Genomic DNA, 13,994 nt, shown 5'->3' with positions numbered 1-13,994 from the left:
AAGAATGGGAAAGTACTATCAATTACTCAACAACTACAATTGGTAAGACCTTACACAGGACTAGAAGTGAAAACAATAATGTTTAGTATAAATGGTACCAAAAGTCCAGGTCCAGATGGTATGGGAGTAGATTTTATAAAGCAGCTTGGTCAGTAATTGGAGAGGATGTGACCAAGGCAGTGCTGGAATTTCTTGAGAATGGGGAATTACTTACTCAGATGAATTCAACGAGTATAGCCCTTATACAAAAAGTGAAGAGTCCCTAACAGGCAAGCCAATTTAGACCTATCGCTTGTTGTAATGTTATCTACAAATGTATTTCTAAGATCATTTGTATTAGATTGAGGAAAGTCATTCCTATGATTGTAGCTGATAATCAAGCAGCATTCATTGAAGGTAGATCACTTATACACAATGTGCTTATATGTCATGATCTTCTAAAACATTATAATAGGAAGACTACCCCAAGATGTTTGATAAAGATTGACTTAAAGAAAGCATATGACATGGTTAGGTGGGAATTTCTGGAGGAGGTCCTCAGAGGCTATGGTTTTCCAATGCCATTTATCCAATTGATTATGGTGTGTGTTACAACAACTACTTTCACTGTAAAAGTGAATGGTGCAGGATATGGCTACTTTGAAGGAAAAAGGGGTTGAGGCAGGGAGATCATATGTCTCCACTACTGTTTGTACTTGTCATGGAGTACCTAACTAGAGGGTTGAACAAAATGAGTGAATTACCAGATTTTCAATTTCATCCCATGTGTAAGACAACCAAACTGACACACTTGATATTTGCAGATGATCTGATGTTATTTTGCAAAGGTAACAGTCAATCTATCCATAGGATGCTGGAAGTAGTGAATTATTTCAGTGAAGTGTCAGGGCTGGTAGCTAATATGGAGAAATCAAATATATTCTTAGCAGGAATGGATGAAGCAACAAAACAGACTATAGTGAGAGATACAGGATTCTCAGTGGGTACATTACCTATGAGATACTTGGGGCTTCCACTAACATCAAAGAAGTGGAGCAAAGTAGAATGTCACCAGCTAGTAGAGAAGATCACTACAAACATTCAAGTAGGTTATGCAAAACTACTTTCATATGCAGGTATATTGCAAGTGATCAATGCAGTGTTGTTTGTAATATACAACTTTTGGGGGGCTGTCTTTATACTCCCTCAAAGTGTTATAAGAGCAATTGATAGGAAGTGCAGGGAGTATCTATGGGGCACTACAGAAGGACATAAGAAGATGGAATTGGTATCATGGGAGGTATTATGCAGGCCAAAGAAATATAGAGGGCTGAACATTAAGGGTTGTAAACATTGGAGCATAGCTTCTGTTGGAAAACTACTATGGCAATTAGTGACAAACAAGGAGGTACTGTGGGTGAGGTGGGCACATGGGGTGTATATGAAATCTTGTAAAAGCATATGAGAGCATAATCCACCCTCTGATTGTAGTTGGTATTGGAAGAAGATAAACAGTTTAAAGCATAATATGGCACAATGGTATAATGGAAGAACATATAGGCTGACAAGCAATGGAGATTATTCTGTATCTAGCTGTTACAATGTAATGCTAGGATAAATGTCAAGGTGTAGGGAAATGGATTTGATATGGAGTAGGGTAATGCTACCAAGACACAGATTTGTCTTGTGGCTGGCATACCAACAACAAAAAACAAACAAAAAGCTGACTAATACAGCTGAACATTCCTATCATAGGTGATGCTGAATGTTGCCTGTGTGAGCTGGGAGTGATAGAGACACAACAACATCTGTTTGGGGATTGCTGTTGGGTTAAAAACATGAGAGATGCTCTAACTAGATGGGCAGCAATCAGTTTACCAAACATGGCAATACCAGAGATGATACAATGGACTAAGAGAAGGCATTGGAAGCAATTAAGGAAGGAGGTTGCAACAACAATTATAGGAGCAATTGTATACCACACTTGGCAAGCGAGGAACTGGAGAATTTTCAGACAAATTAGCCTGAATCTGGAGTTTTGTGTAGGGCAAATTAAGAAGGAGATGGTGGACAGAATAGGCATGTTTGCAGAGTCTAAAAGAGCAAAGCAATGTCCACTGATGATACAAAGATTATGTAACTAGGAAGTGTCTGTAGGTAGGATTCTTGTAGTTTATTAACTCTAAAGTCGTAGAATTTTGCACTTAGAAGAGGTGTTTTTTGTTCGAGGTCTTGAGGTACTAGAAGAGCTAGTACACTTGATGCTCATAGGATGTAAAGCAATTGGTTGTTATGGTAATATTCACATTTATTACCAAAAAACCATCATCTATAATAGAATTGTGCTCTTAGATATAAGATATTACTTAAGTAAAATGTTGCTTCCTCCGAATAACCAACTCTAACGTGCGGTTTTGCAAGCAGGCGGAGTGCAATTGCTTCTCGGTGATTACAGATTGATTTCCTCCTCAAGCATATGAACCTGTATGATCTTGTTTTCATAAAATTTTAGATCATGTGTTGTGTTTCACATCCATGTTGGTTGTTGGATCAGTTTCTGCCCTTAAATATTCGATATTTAGAATAGTTGAGGAGTTTTGCAATATTAATACAGTGATTATCGCGATATTATTGTGGTGATTACTAAAATAAATTGATACTATTTGGGTTTCTCAGAGAAAGCAAACGACAGTCAACAATAATGATATAATAAATTCAATTAAATAAATTACCCACGATGGAAAGCAAACAGACAATTTTGGAATGGTTAATTAGGATTGTAGGACGTGACTTTCCGGTAAACATGTAATTAAGAGAATGTGTGACGTGACTTTTGGGTTTTCTTAAATATCATACTATAATAAATGGGAATATGCAAAAAAAGTAGGTAAAAATTTAAAAATTTGAGAAAAAAGATAAATGTGATTCTTGGCATAAGAGAGGTGCCAAGTCATTTCTTTCATGTATATATATATATATATATATATATATATATATATTTATTAATATACATGCAATTAAGGAAAGCTCATGTAATTAAACCTTTTCCATTACAGAATCGGGCAGATCACAATTAAGGGAAGTGAAATCAATATTAAAAGACAACACTTTGTCTTCTGCCACGAAGTTGCTAAAGCGCGCCACCAAGCCAAGTAAAAACAAATCTACTTTGATTAAATAATTAATTTATTTTAATCAAGAGAAGGTATCTTTGTGTTTGTGGAATCCATTGGCCCGTAATTAACTTGGCAATACCAATTGCCATTCAACGCATGGCCAATCATCATGTGCAAGAACACCTTTTCACAGTGGATCAATTTGCTAACAAATACCATCAGTTATTAGGTTTTTTAAAAAACAATTCACAACACATTGAGTTGAAAATTATTCCTATCAGATTTACCACTTGGCATTCCTCAGCCGCCAGACAACCCATTCTTTGACCTTTTCCTTTCATTGACTCAATTAAATAAAAAGCAATAGTACTCTTTTTCTAAAATTATTTCATCAAGCATAGGCTTAAAGGAATCCCAAAGAATCATGAAACACCAAATATTGGTTTCATAAAAACCGCCGGCGGCGAAGAACACTTTTAAGGAATTTTATATGTGTCAAACACAAAATTCACTCAAAACTGAACAATTTCACAGCGTTGTACCGCGTTGTGCAACTACGGTGATGAATCGATTTTGCTTTAAAACAGGCCAATCATGAATCATATATATTATATTCGAATATATACGTATATCATCTAAGTTATCTATTTAGATACTAGTAGACTCTGATACCCATTGATGGAAAATAGGTATGAACAACGGAAGCAAATAGCCATGATCACTTGCATGTAATATAGACAACACATAATCACAGATTTTAATCAACCATAAGATCGATACTTATCTCTTGAAGCGTGACAACAATCGCGAAAAGAGCCTCCAAGCAAGAGCGAAAACGTCCACGGGATCATCTTCCAGTTCCACAGTCTTCTCCTGTGTGACCCGAATAATGACCAGAATAAGCGAAACTTGTGTGGGCAAGTTTCTCCTAGGAAAACTGTATAGTAAAACCATGGTCTCCTTATGGAATAAGACCTCTTTATATAGCCACAGGTTTTAGGGTTTAAAGCCTTTTCCTAAACCTGTTGGGTCTTACTTTTCCACCAAGAAATGTAATTCTATTTAATTCCTAATTATTCGGTCACAACAGGGACCACAGTATTTAACTAACGAGGCTTCATATTATGGACTTAATTCGAAATATTCGAATTAATACTACCATAATAAATTACGAATTATTCCACTAAAAATTCGTAATTACACTCCTCAGTTCAATTTCAAAATTCTTCCATTAAACATTAATTAACTCCCATGTTAAAATTCAGATACTAATCGAATAAATTAAATTACTGACAATTTAATTCATTGATTATTTCTTTTAGATCTTCGCTTAACTTATTTCATGTGACGGATACATATCCACTTGCAGGGTTTACACATGAAAACTTATAAGCTTTCATAAAGGTGCGTCATCAATCTCTAGACCGAGACATGAATTCCATCAACTAATTATTACTTCGCCAGTGTATATCATCATTGTCCAATTTACCAGGCATATTGACCCACAAAAGAATCTTGCCTTTTAGTAAATCAAAAGAATAAATAATACACAACTAATAATATTTATATCAAGATTAAGAATATAAGTACATTTAATGGCTAGATAATTTATTTTATTAAGTCAGTATAAAATACTTATCTCTACTTGGTCCGTTCAATACATACAAAATGTACTAGCACAAGAAGTTGGAATTAAACCATTCTCATAATCAAGATAAATTATATTTAATCTTGTGCTACAATCATTCCTGATAGTTTGTCCAATTCCATCTAAGGGTGTATTGTGGGCCGGGCCTAGCCCGGGATCGGCCCGGGCCCGCATGCTAAACGGGCCAAATGGACCGGTTCAAACGGGCCGGTCTCTAGTGATGCAAAAGCCCATAGCGGGCCGGTCCTGACCAAATAGCCCGTGAGCCCGGGACCGGCAGGCGAGGCTGGGCCGGTTCAACCGGGCCAAACATGCCCCAACGACTATTTTTTAAATTTCTTTTTTTAAAAAAAGGGCCAACGGTCAGATTTTTAAAATCTAGCCGTTGGCCTTCAATTTTCAGCCGTTTGAAACTTTAAAAAATAGCCATTTGGCCCCCAAACTTTGTTTTAACCCCAAATTTTTTATAATTACACTTTTTCTCTATTCTGAACTATAAATACCCCCTTATTCTTTCATTTTTACTCACAAATTCATCAATCTCTCTCTAATTTTCTTCTATAATTGCTTACTTTATTATTACAATTTCGTGAAAAATTGTGAAGTTGGTGAATTGAAGTATTCAAGTCTTCAACGATATTCAATTTTCAAGAAGTTGTTCGTCAACTCGGTAAACTAGTTCCAACTCTTAAGTTTTAATATTATAATTTTGTTTGTTTTATTTAGTATAATTATAATTAATATGGACTTTTCTTTGAAAAAAATATTTGGTGGTAAGGGTAAGGGAAAATCTAAAATTGGTGAATCTAGTCGTCAAGCTACTACTCTTCCCCCGGCTCCCCGACCCAGACCTGTTACCCGTCCTCCTCCACCTATTATTTTTGATAGTAATAACCCTTATTTTCAATTTTCTGATAGTCAATTTTGCCATGATGTTGCACCAGGTCAACAATTAAATGAAGAAGTTATGAATGTTCTTTATCCTAATCAAACTATCCTTGAAAATGATGAAGAAAATGAAACGCAACCGGATTTAGATGATACACCTACTAGTCCTGTTAATAACCCAACTGATTCCCCACTTGACCCTCCTGTAGTAACCCCTACTTTTAATAGAAAACCTTCTAAACGGCCCGAAACATCTCTTGTTTGGCACTTTTTTACTCAACTAAGAGAACAAAATAAGGCTAAGTGTAAAACTTGTGGGTCTTTGATGGCTCATAAATATACTGGAGACCGTAGTGGTATGAGTAGTTTGACTAGACACAAATTGAAACACCCTAGAGATAAAGTTAGATATTTACAAATGAAAGTTGCGCAAGAGGGGACAAGTGTAGATACTACGGTTAACCTTAGTACAGGTTCAAATTTAGTTCAACTGGGAATTAACACTGTTACCGGTGGCATTTTATATTATGATCCAAATAAAGATCGTGAAGAGTTGGCAAAAATGGTTACTGTTATGTGCTTACCCTATAGTTTTCCTTCTAACTTTCATTTTGTGCATTATATTAGAAGAATTTTTAATCCTACTTATAAAGGATGGCCTCGCGCAATATTTATAAATATAAATATGAATATGAACAATATTTGCGCTATTTATTTACTCATATAGATTGTCGCATTGCTATTACTACTGATATTGGTAGAAGTGGTAATGACTGTAATTATGTAACTGTTACAAGTCATTGGATAGATGAGGAGTGGATAATGCAAAATCACATTATTGCTTATAGAATAATTAATTCACGCCACACATGTAAGTTTATTGCTAAAACAGTTGCAGATATTTGTAGATATTTTTGCATTAGAGATAAATAATGTCGGTTTCATGGATAATGCTTCTAGTAACACTAATGCTATAGGCTTGCTTACAACTACACTAAATCCTGCATTTAGTAATATTTTTCATGTTAGATGTATTTTTCATATTTACCATTTAATCGTCGGTGATGGTATGAAAGTTTTAAATGTAGAAATTGAAAAGGTTAAAATGGCTCTTAATTGACTTTTTTATTCAAACCGTAGAAGTAGACTGAGAAATTCTTTTAAAAAATGTGATGAATTTGGCCTTAGAGAAAGAAAGGTTCCTAAACCTTATCCGACTAGATGGAATTACATGTATGAAAGTTTAGTTGTTGCATATGAATATAGAAACCCAATAAGTGCAACATATAATGCTCGTGTAGGTGATGATGAGCACCTTACAAATCAAAATTGGACTAATGTTAAAATGCTTGTAGACTTTTTAGAACAATTTTATGTTGCTACAGATGAATTATCTGGGCAATATTATCCTACTATTTCTAACTGTTTAGTTTATATTGCAGCACTTGCAGATTTATTTACTCAATTTCCAGAGGGTGGGGTAATTTATCAACAAAAAAGCTAAGTTTAAAAAATATTTTTTCTCTATCCCCCTATTTTTGGTGTTGCTGCAGTGTTATCTCATACAATGAAATTAGGAGGTCCTCACTTTTGGTGCTCAAAAATTTATAACGCTTTATTACTTTCAGCTGAGGAATTTGCTAATACTTGGAGATGCAAAAACCTCAATTAAAATAAACGCTCAAACAATTTATAATGCTTATCAACTTGCCCTAGATCATGCTAGACCAAATATTCCAACTCCTACTTCATCTAGTTCGCAATCATCTAAAAGAACTGCGGACCTAAAAACCCTTAGTTCTTGGACGGAATTCCGGGGTTCTCAAGGTGATAATATTGGTGATAGTTCACAACTAAATGAGCTTAAGTTTATTTGTCACAGGGACTTGAATCAGAGAATCCCGACGGCTCCTTCGATGTTTTGGAATGGTGGAAGGACAAACAAAAACACTATCCGGTTCTTTCAAGGATGACTCGAGATATTTTAAGTGTTCAAGTTTCAATAGTGGCATCGGAGAGCGCTTTCAGTCAAGCGAGACTTCAAATCGGTGATCATAGAGCATCTATGAGGGAGAGCTTGGAAAAATCAGTACTCTTCAGAGATTGGATCCGTTCCGAAAGAAGAAATTTTGGACTTGCAAAATCACAACCGGAGATAGACGAAGCTTATGAATAAATGCTAGCAGAACTTGCGCAGGATGCTGCTTCGCCCGGAAGTGGTGATGAACAAGCTTCTTTTCCACCACCACCAATGGAAATTCCTCCGGACCTTGAAGGATTTATGAGATTTGTTAGAGATAATACATAGACTAATATGTAACTTGTATTTTGGCACATCTTCCTTAGTTTTTTTTTCCTTTTAATGGTGGTATTAGTATCTTGTTGTGCTCATTCCATTGGGGGAAGGAAGACTAAGAAAGATATTGCCATTTTTTGTTGTTGTCGTAATAATAAAAATTATAAGACATTCCCTTGAATATTTCTTTGCAATTTATTTTTTGTTTAAATTTGATATAGTATATATATTATATATATATAATACATATAAGCTATATATAAGGCACTATATATATATATATATATATATATATATACTAGTTTAAGAGTACGCGCGTTGAAAAAATTGCACAAAAATTATTAAACTATGTGATGAGTTATAAAATAAAAGCCCAATAAAGACTATTGATCCAATTTAGCTAACTTAATAAAGAAAATAATTATATTTTGCAAAGGTATTCTAATGCCTTTACATAACTTCGATATATAAGTTGTGCATTTGCTTTAATAGATCAAATAGAATAAAATAATATACTGACTTGTCAAATATTACGTAACTATATTATGTTCTCATAGTCTTAAGGAAATAAATTTTATTTGCTCAAAAGTTTTCAAAAAGAAGTTTAGTATTTTAATGCTTCGTTAGTAATTTTCCTTAAATATGTAAACGCTTGCACACCTATGTAAGTACTAAATTATATTTTTTTAAAGTCCTAAATATTAGAATTTTTTACATTGTTTATATAAGGAAATATTAATAACAATAATTTTAGTTGATTTTAGAATCCTAAATTTTAGAAAAAAATAATAAAATGACTATTTTGTCTTAGTGTGAGCTCTATTTTTAAAGGGTAAAAAAGGCGAACGAGATTTCACTAAGGGCCTTCGTACTTTTAATATAATATATATTATATAAGGCAATATATAGTTATATATACATACTATATATATACTATATATAGCTATATAGCTATATATAAGCAATTTATATTAGTATATACATATATAGTTTACAAGAAATTGCCTTAGATAAAAAAAAATTTAAAAAATAACCCGGAACGAGAAAAGCCCGTTTAGGCCCGCGGGCCCGACCCATTTAGCCCGGGACCATGTGGGCTTAGGACCGCAGTGGGCCGGTTCCACTCATTTGGCAGGACCGCCTCAGCCCGGCCCGCCTAAGCCCAGGCCCTTTTGGCCCATTTAGGCCTGGGCCCGGACCACAATACAACCTTAATTCTATCACTAGATTGTGAATATGATCTTTATACTTATAAGAACCGATGATTTAATCTTCCGTGTATAAGCTAAACTCTATACAATAAATCATCTACTATATAAGTAACAGACACAAACGAATATATAATCTATTTAAAATTTTGTTAAACTTAAATAAATAATTATTCCATAATAAATACTATATCCAAACCAAAATCCATGGTTAATAGAATATATATCCCAACACATCGTCCATGAAGGACGTTGACTGGCAGCAACCCATTTAGAATGGGACTGCAAATTTTTACTTAATTGTTCCATAAAGTTTAATTTTCGAATAAACTTTTACCCTAAGTAAATCATTACTTCAACCAATGGGAAAGGTTTTAGGTGATGTTATATAAAGGGTGATGGAGAAAAATTTGCATTATTGATTCTTGAGAAGAAAAACACTTTGTGAAAGTGAGAGTATAATACAAAGCCAAGAGAGAAAATACAATTACAAGAAAAGTGTTTCTTGTTCTTCTAACATTGAGTTGAGATTTTTGAGAAAAATTTCAATACAATATTCTTCGTTCAATTTGTTTGCGGGTTTCGTTGATCAAAGAGATACGCATAGAGTCTTCGCACTATCGAAAAATTTGAAACGAGACTTTCTTCACCAGGTACATCTTAGATCCGATCTATTGATATGTAAATAAATTTTAAAGACGAAAAGATCTGCCTAGGATTATTATTGTCTTTCGCTGCGTGTTATGAACATCTATACGCAATCCTTTGGTACGTTGTTGTTGGGAAAGAGTACATCCAAAAAAAGACTTTGAACTAAGGAAGTCAACAAAAGCCTCCCAACTCTACCGAGTTGCACCAAAAGCTAAGCAACGTGTTCTACGTACATAAACATTCAGTTTTCAAACAATGTGATAAACTCATAAACATATCATCCAACTATGGTTGTTTTTGCCTCTTTATCTGCTCTCAAATACCTTGTTTTTCTTCTTATCATAACCCCCTTTGCGACTTCGTTGTCCTTCAATTTTGATAGTTTTAGACCCAGCGATCAAAATGTAACATACGAGAGAGATGCTTATCCAGCAGATGGTGCAATTCAACTTACCATAGACCTGATCAATCGTCATGTAAACGCTAGCATAGGTCGAGCCACATATTCCAAGCCCCTGCATCTTTGGGACAAGGCCTCTGGAAATGTCACAGATTTCAGTACTCACTTCTCCTTTAGCATCAATTCAAAAGGCAGAACAAGATATGGTGATGGTCTTGCCTTCTTCCTCGCGCCTTCAGGTTCAAGAACTCCAGAGAACACAACTAGAGGTGGCAGTCTTGGCCTTACAAGTAATACTCAACGACTGAATACATCGAGCAATCATTTTGTAGCTGTGGAGTTTGATACGTATCAGAACGTCCAGTATGACCCAAAGGGTGATCATGTAGGTATTGATATCAACTCTATGCAATCTGTTGTTAATGTGACCTGGTTTAGTAGCATTCCGAATGGTAGGAGAACTGATGCCTGGATTAGCTATAACTCGACTTCAAAAAATCTTACTGTTGTCTTCACCGGTTTCAAAGATAATTCCACTGTCACTGTCCTGCAAAGCCTATCTCACAATCTCGATCTGAGAGAATACTTGCCTGAATGGGTCACTTTTGGCTTCACAGGTGGAGCTGGACTTGTCTTTGCATTACAAAGTATCTATTCTTGGAACTTTACTTCTTCATTAGAAGTTAACGACAACATAACAAATCCAGGAGTAGTCTTACCAAGACCCAAGCCAGAGCATGCACAGAGTAAAAACAAGTTAGGACTTGTGGTTGGATTGGTTTCTGGTGGTTGTGTTTTGGTTTTTGTATGTGTTTTGATGTTGTTTGCATTTTGGAGAAAGAGGAAGTTGAGAGAAGATGAAGACAATGACATCTTTGATGGATCTATGACTCATGAATTTGAAAGAAGCACAGGACCAAAGAAGTTCCTTTACAGAGAGTTGGCTAGATGTACAAATAGCTTTGCGCAGGAAAATAAGCTCGGGGAGGGTGGGTTTGGAGGTGTTTATAAAGGATATCTCAGGGAATTGAATTCCTATGTTGCTGTTAAGAGGGTTTCAAGGGAGTCAAAGCAAGGAATAAAAGAGTATGCATCAGAAGTGAGTATCATCAGCCGGCTAAGACATAGACATCTAGTGCAACTCATTGGCTGGTGCCATGAGAAAAGAGAACTTCTACTTGTCTATGAGTTTATGCCTAATGGAAGCTTAGATTTCCATCTTTTCAAAGGAAAAAGCCATTTGACATGGCCAATAAGATACAAGATTGCTCAAGGCTTGGCCTCTACGCTGCTGTATCTACACGAAGAATGGGAACAATGTGTGGTGCATAGGGACATAAAGTCGAGCAATATTATGTTGGATTCCAATTTCAATGCCAAACTTGGGGATTTTGGTTTAGCTAGACTAGTTGACCATGAAAAAGGATCCCAAACAACAGTTTTGGCAGGTACAAGGGGCTACATGGCCCCGGAATGTTTCATCACTGGCAAAGCTAGCAAGGAAACAGATGTCTATAGCTTTGGAGTTGTCGCGTTAGAAATAGCTTGTGGAAGGAAAGCTATTGATCCTAAAGCTGAAGAAGATCAAGTAAAACTTGTTGATTGGGTTTGGAGCCTTTACGGGATGGGAAATCTTAATGAAGCAGCTGATCCTAAACTCTTATCAGAGTTCAATGAAATGGAGACGAAGCACTTACTAATTGTTGGTTTATGGTGTGCTCATCCAGATAGCAAATGCAGGCCTTCTATTAGGCAAGCAATTCATGTCCTTAATTTTGAAGCTCCATTGCCCACCCTCCCTCCAAACATGCCTGTGCCGACATATTGCAGTCATTATTCAGTGAACAGAGACAACACCGATTCTTCGAATACCACAACAGCTTATGCAGCGTCTTCATCTTCAGCTTCAATCTTGTACCCACGTTGACATTGCATTGCTATGATATTTCCCTGCATTCAATATATCACTAGCAATGCCCATCTTTTTTCCTTCTTACTCTTTGTTGCTTCTCTTCTAATGAACAGGATTGACTGAATCAACATTTCCTCTACCTCCAATTTTTCCTCCGAACAGAACTAGAAATTTGATTTGTCTACTTGTGTCCTATATCCTTGCACAAAGATTTGATTTAATGACACTAAGCATATTTAAAAAGTGTAATCCTGTAACTATAACGAGAATCTGAAAACCAAAATGAGAGAAAATACCAGCTTAAACGAACACGTTAGTATTAGGTTTAAAATGTGTTTGCATAAAGTTGAGCAGCTGCCAAGTCACTTTCTATTTTTTGCTTCAGAGTAGTGTTGTTACCTCCATCTGACTAGAAATGTAAAGCCCCCTAACTTTTAAATGTTTATATGGGCTAACTATGTGTCCAAAGACGACTTGAGGTACTCCTGATGTGAATAAGACCCAATTAAAACTATTATGGGCATCAGCTTTAAGGAATAATTATATTGAAGCTTTTGTGTATTAAAGAAAGGCAAGTCAACAAAATATTGCCTACCCTACCATGTGAGAAAATATTGCAGCATCTACTTTCTACAAAAATAATTATACGAGGAGAATGATAGTCCAAAAGCATCTTATAAAGTAGCTTTACACGTGAGCATGAGAAACTAGTCCAATGTACTGATAAATGAGATAAGGACATAAGGATCATTTGAAGACAATATAATACATGAATCACATGAATTATCGGTGATTCTTGGCTGAAGAAAGGGCAGCGAAACAGAATCTTCTTCTGCGTTTGAAAACGCTAGTGACACTAAAGGGGGCCTGGTGAGATGTGCGGGTTCGGGCGAATCCAATAACTTTTTTCGAAATTCTGTATTTGTATTTAAGGAGAAATTATATACAAAATGGAGCTTGTCAACCTCGTGGTTTTGTCTTTCCAAAAAGAGATTTTGGGGGAATAATGCTATTGTCAACCTCGTAGAAGTTTTTTGTGCTGTTATTGATTTGCAACTTTCGGAGCTTAACAATCGTTTTAGTGAAATGAATACTTCCTTACTTCTTGGTATGACTAGTTTGAGTCCCGATGATTCTTTTGTGAATTATGATAAAAACAAGATTATGAAACTTGCTACATATTATCCAAATGAGTTCATTGCTTCTAAGCTTGAAGATCTTAGTTATGAGCTTGACAACTATATTGACTATGTGCGAGAAATGAACAATGCATTCTCTAACTTGAAAGGGCTTGGTGATCTGTCAAAGACATTGGTTAAAACAAATATTCACAAGAAATGGGGACTTGTTTATTTGCTTGTGAAGCTGAGTTTGATATTACTTGTGGCTACTGCAACGGTTGAAAGAGCTTTTTCTTCAATGAAGTTTATTAAAAATGATTTTCGAAACAGGATTGGTGATGACTTTTTGAATGATTGTTTAGTTTGTTTTATAGAGGATGAAGTATTTGAAAGTGTATCTAATGATGCGATCATTGATCGTTTTCAAAACATGACAACTCGTCGAGTGCAATTGAAATGATAATGTTTATATTCGTATATTGTGTTTGTCTTTCGTTACTTTTTAAATATATATTAAATATCGATACTCATTCTTTAGTCAGTTTGATATTGTATATTAGTTTTAGGTCAGTCTTATTTTAAATTTTAGAACCCACACACTCTGAATCCTAGCTCCGCCCCTGGCTTGAATCCCACAAGTTTTTTTTTTTCATTTGCAAATAAGAAGTAACAACAATAGCAAGAATGTTGAAATTTAAGAAATAGGTGCAGAAGGTCATAACTAGTATTTTGGGGTTGTGAAATATTTGCTTGTTCTTTCTCCTTGGATCGTTAA

The 13,994-nt window shown here is 35.3% G+C and overlaps 2 protein-coding genes across 2 annotated transcripts; both read left to right on the top strand.

Moving 5' to 3' along the window:
- Positions 1-9,728: 9,728 nt before the first annotated feature.
- LOC104221148 (L-type lectin-domain containing receptor kinase IX.1-like) lies at positions 9,729-12,722 on the top strand. Its single transcript, XM_009772144.2, has one exon. It carries the CDS (start codon positions 10,074-10,076, stop codon positions 12,111-12,113), a length of 2,040 nt encoding a protein of 679 aa, XP_009770446.2. The 5' UTR covers positions 9,729-10,073; the 3' UTR covers positions 12,114-12,722.
- Positions 12,723-13,184: 462 nt separating this feature from the next.
- Positions 13,185-13,679, top strand: LOC138884031 (uncharacterized). The gene has a single exon (XM_070164770.1). It carries the CDS (start codon positions 13,185-13,187, stop codon positions 13,677-13,679), a length of 495 nt encoding a protein of 164 aa, XP_070020871.1.
- The last annotated feature ends 315 nt before the right edge of the window (positions 13,680-13,994 follow it).

The sequence above is a fragment of the Nicotiana sylvestris genome, chromosome 12, assembly GCF_000393655.2.
Source record: "Nicotiana sylvestris chromosome 12, ASM39365v2, whole genome shotgun sequence".
NCBI lineage: Eukaryota > Viridiplantae > Streptophyta > Magnoliopsida > Solanales > Solanaceae > Nicotiana > Nicotiana sylvestris.
Note: the sequence above shows the minus strand (reverse complement) of the source record. Positions and strands in the feature narration are given on the sequence as shown.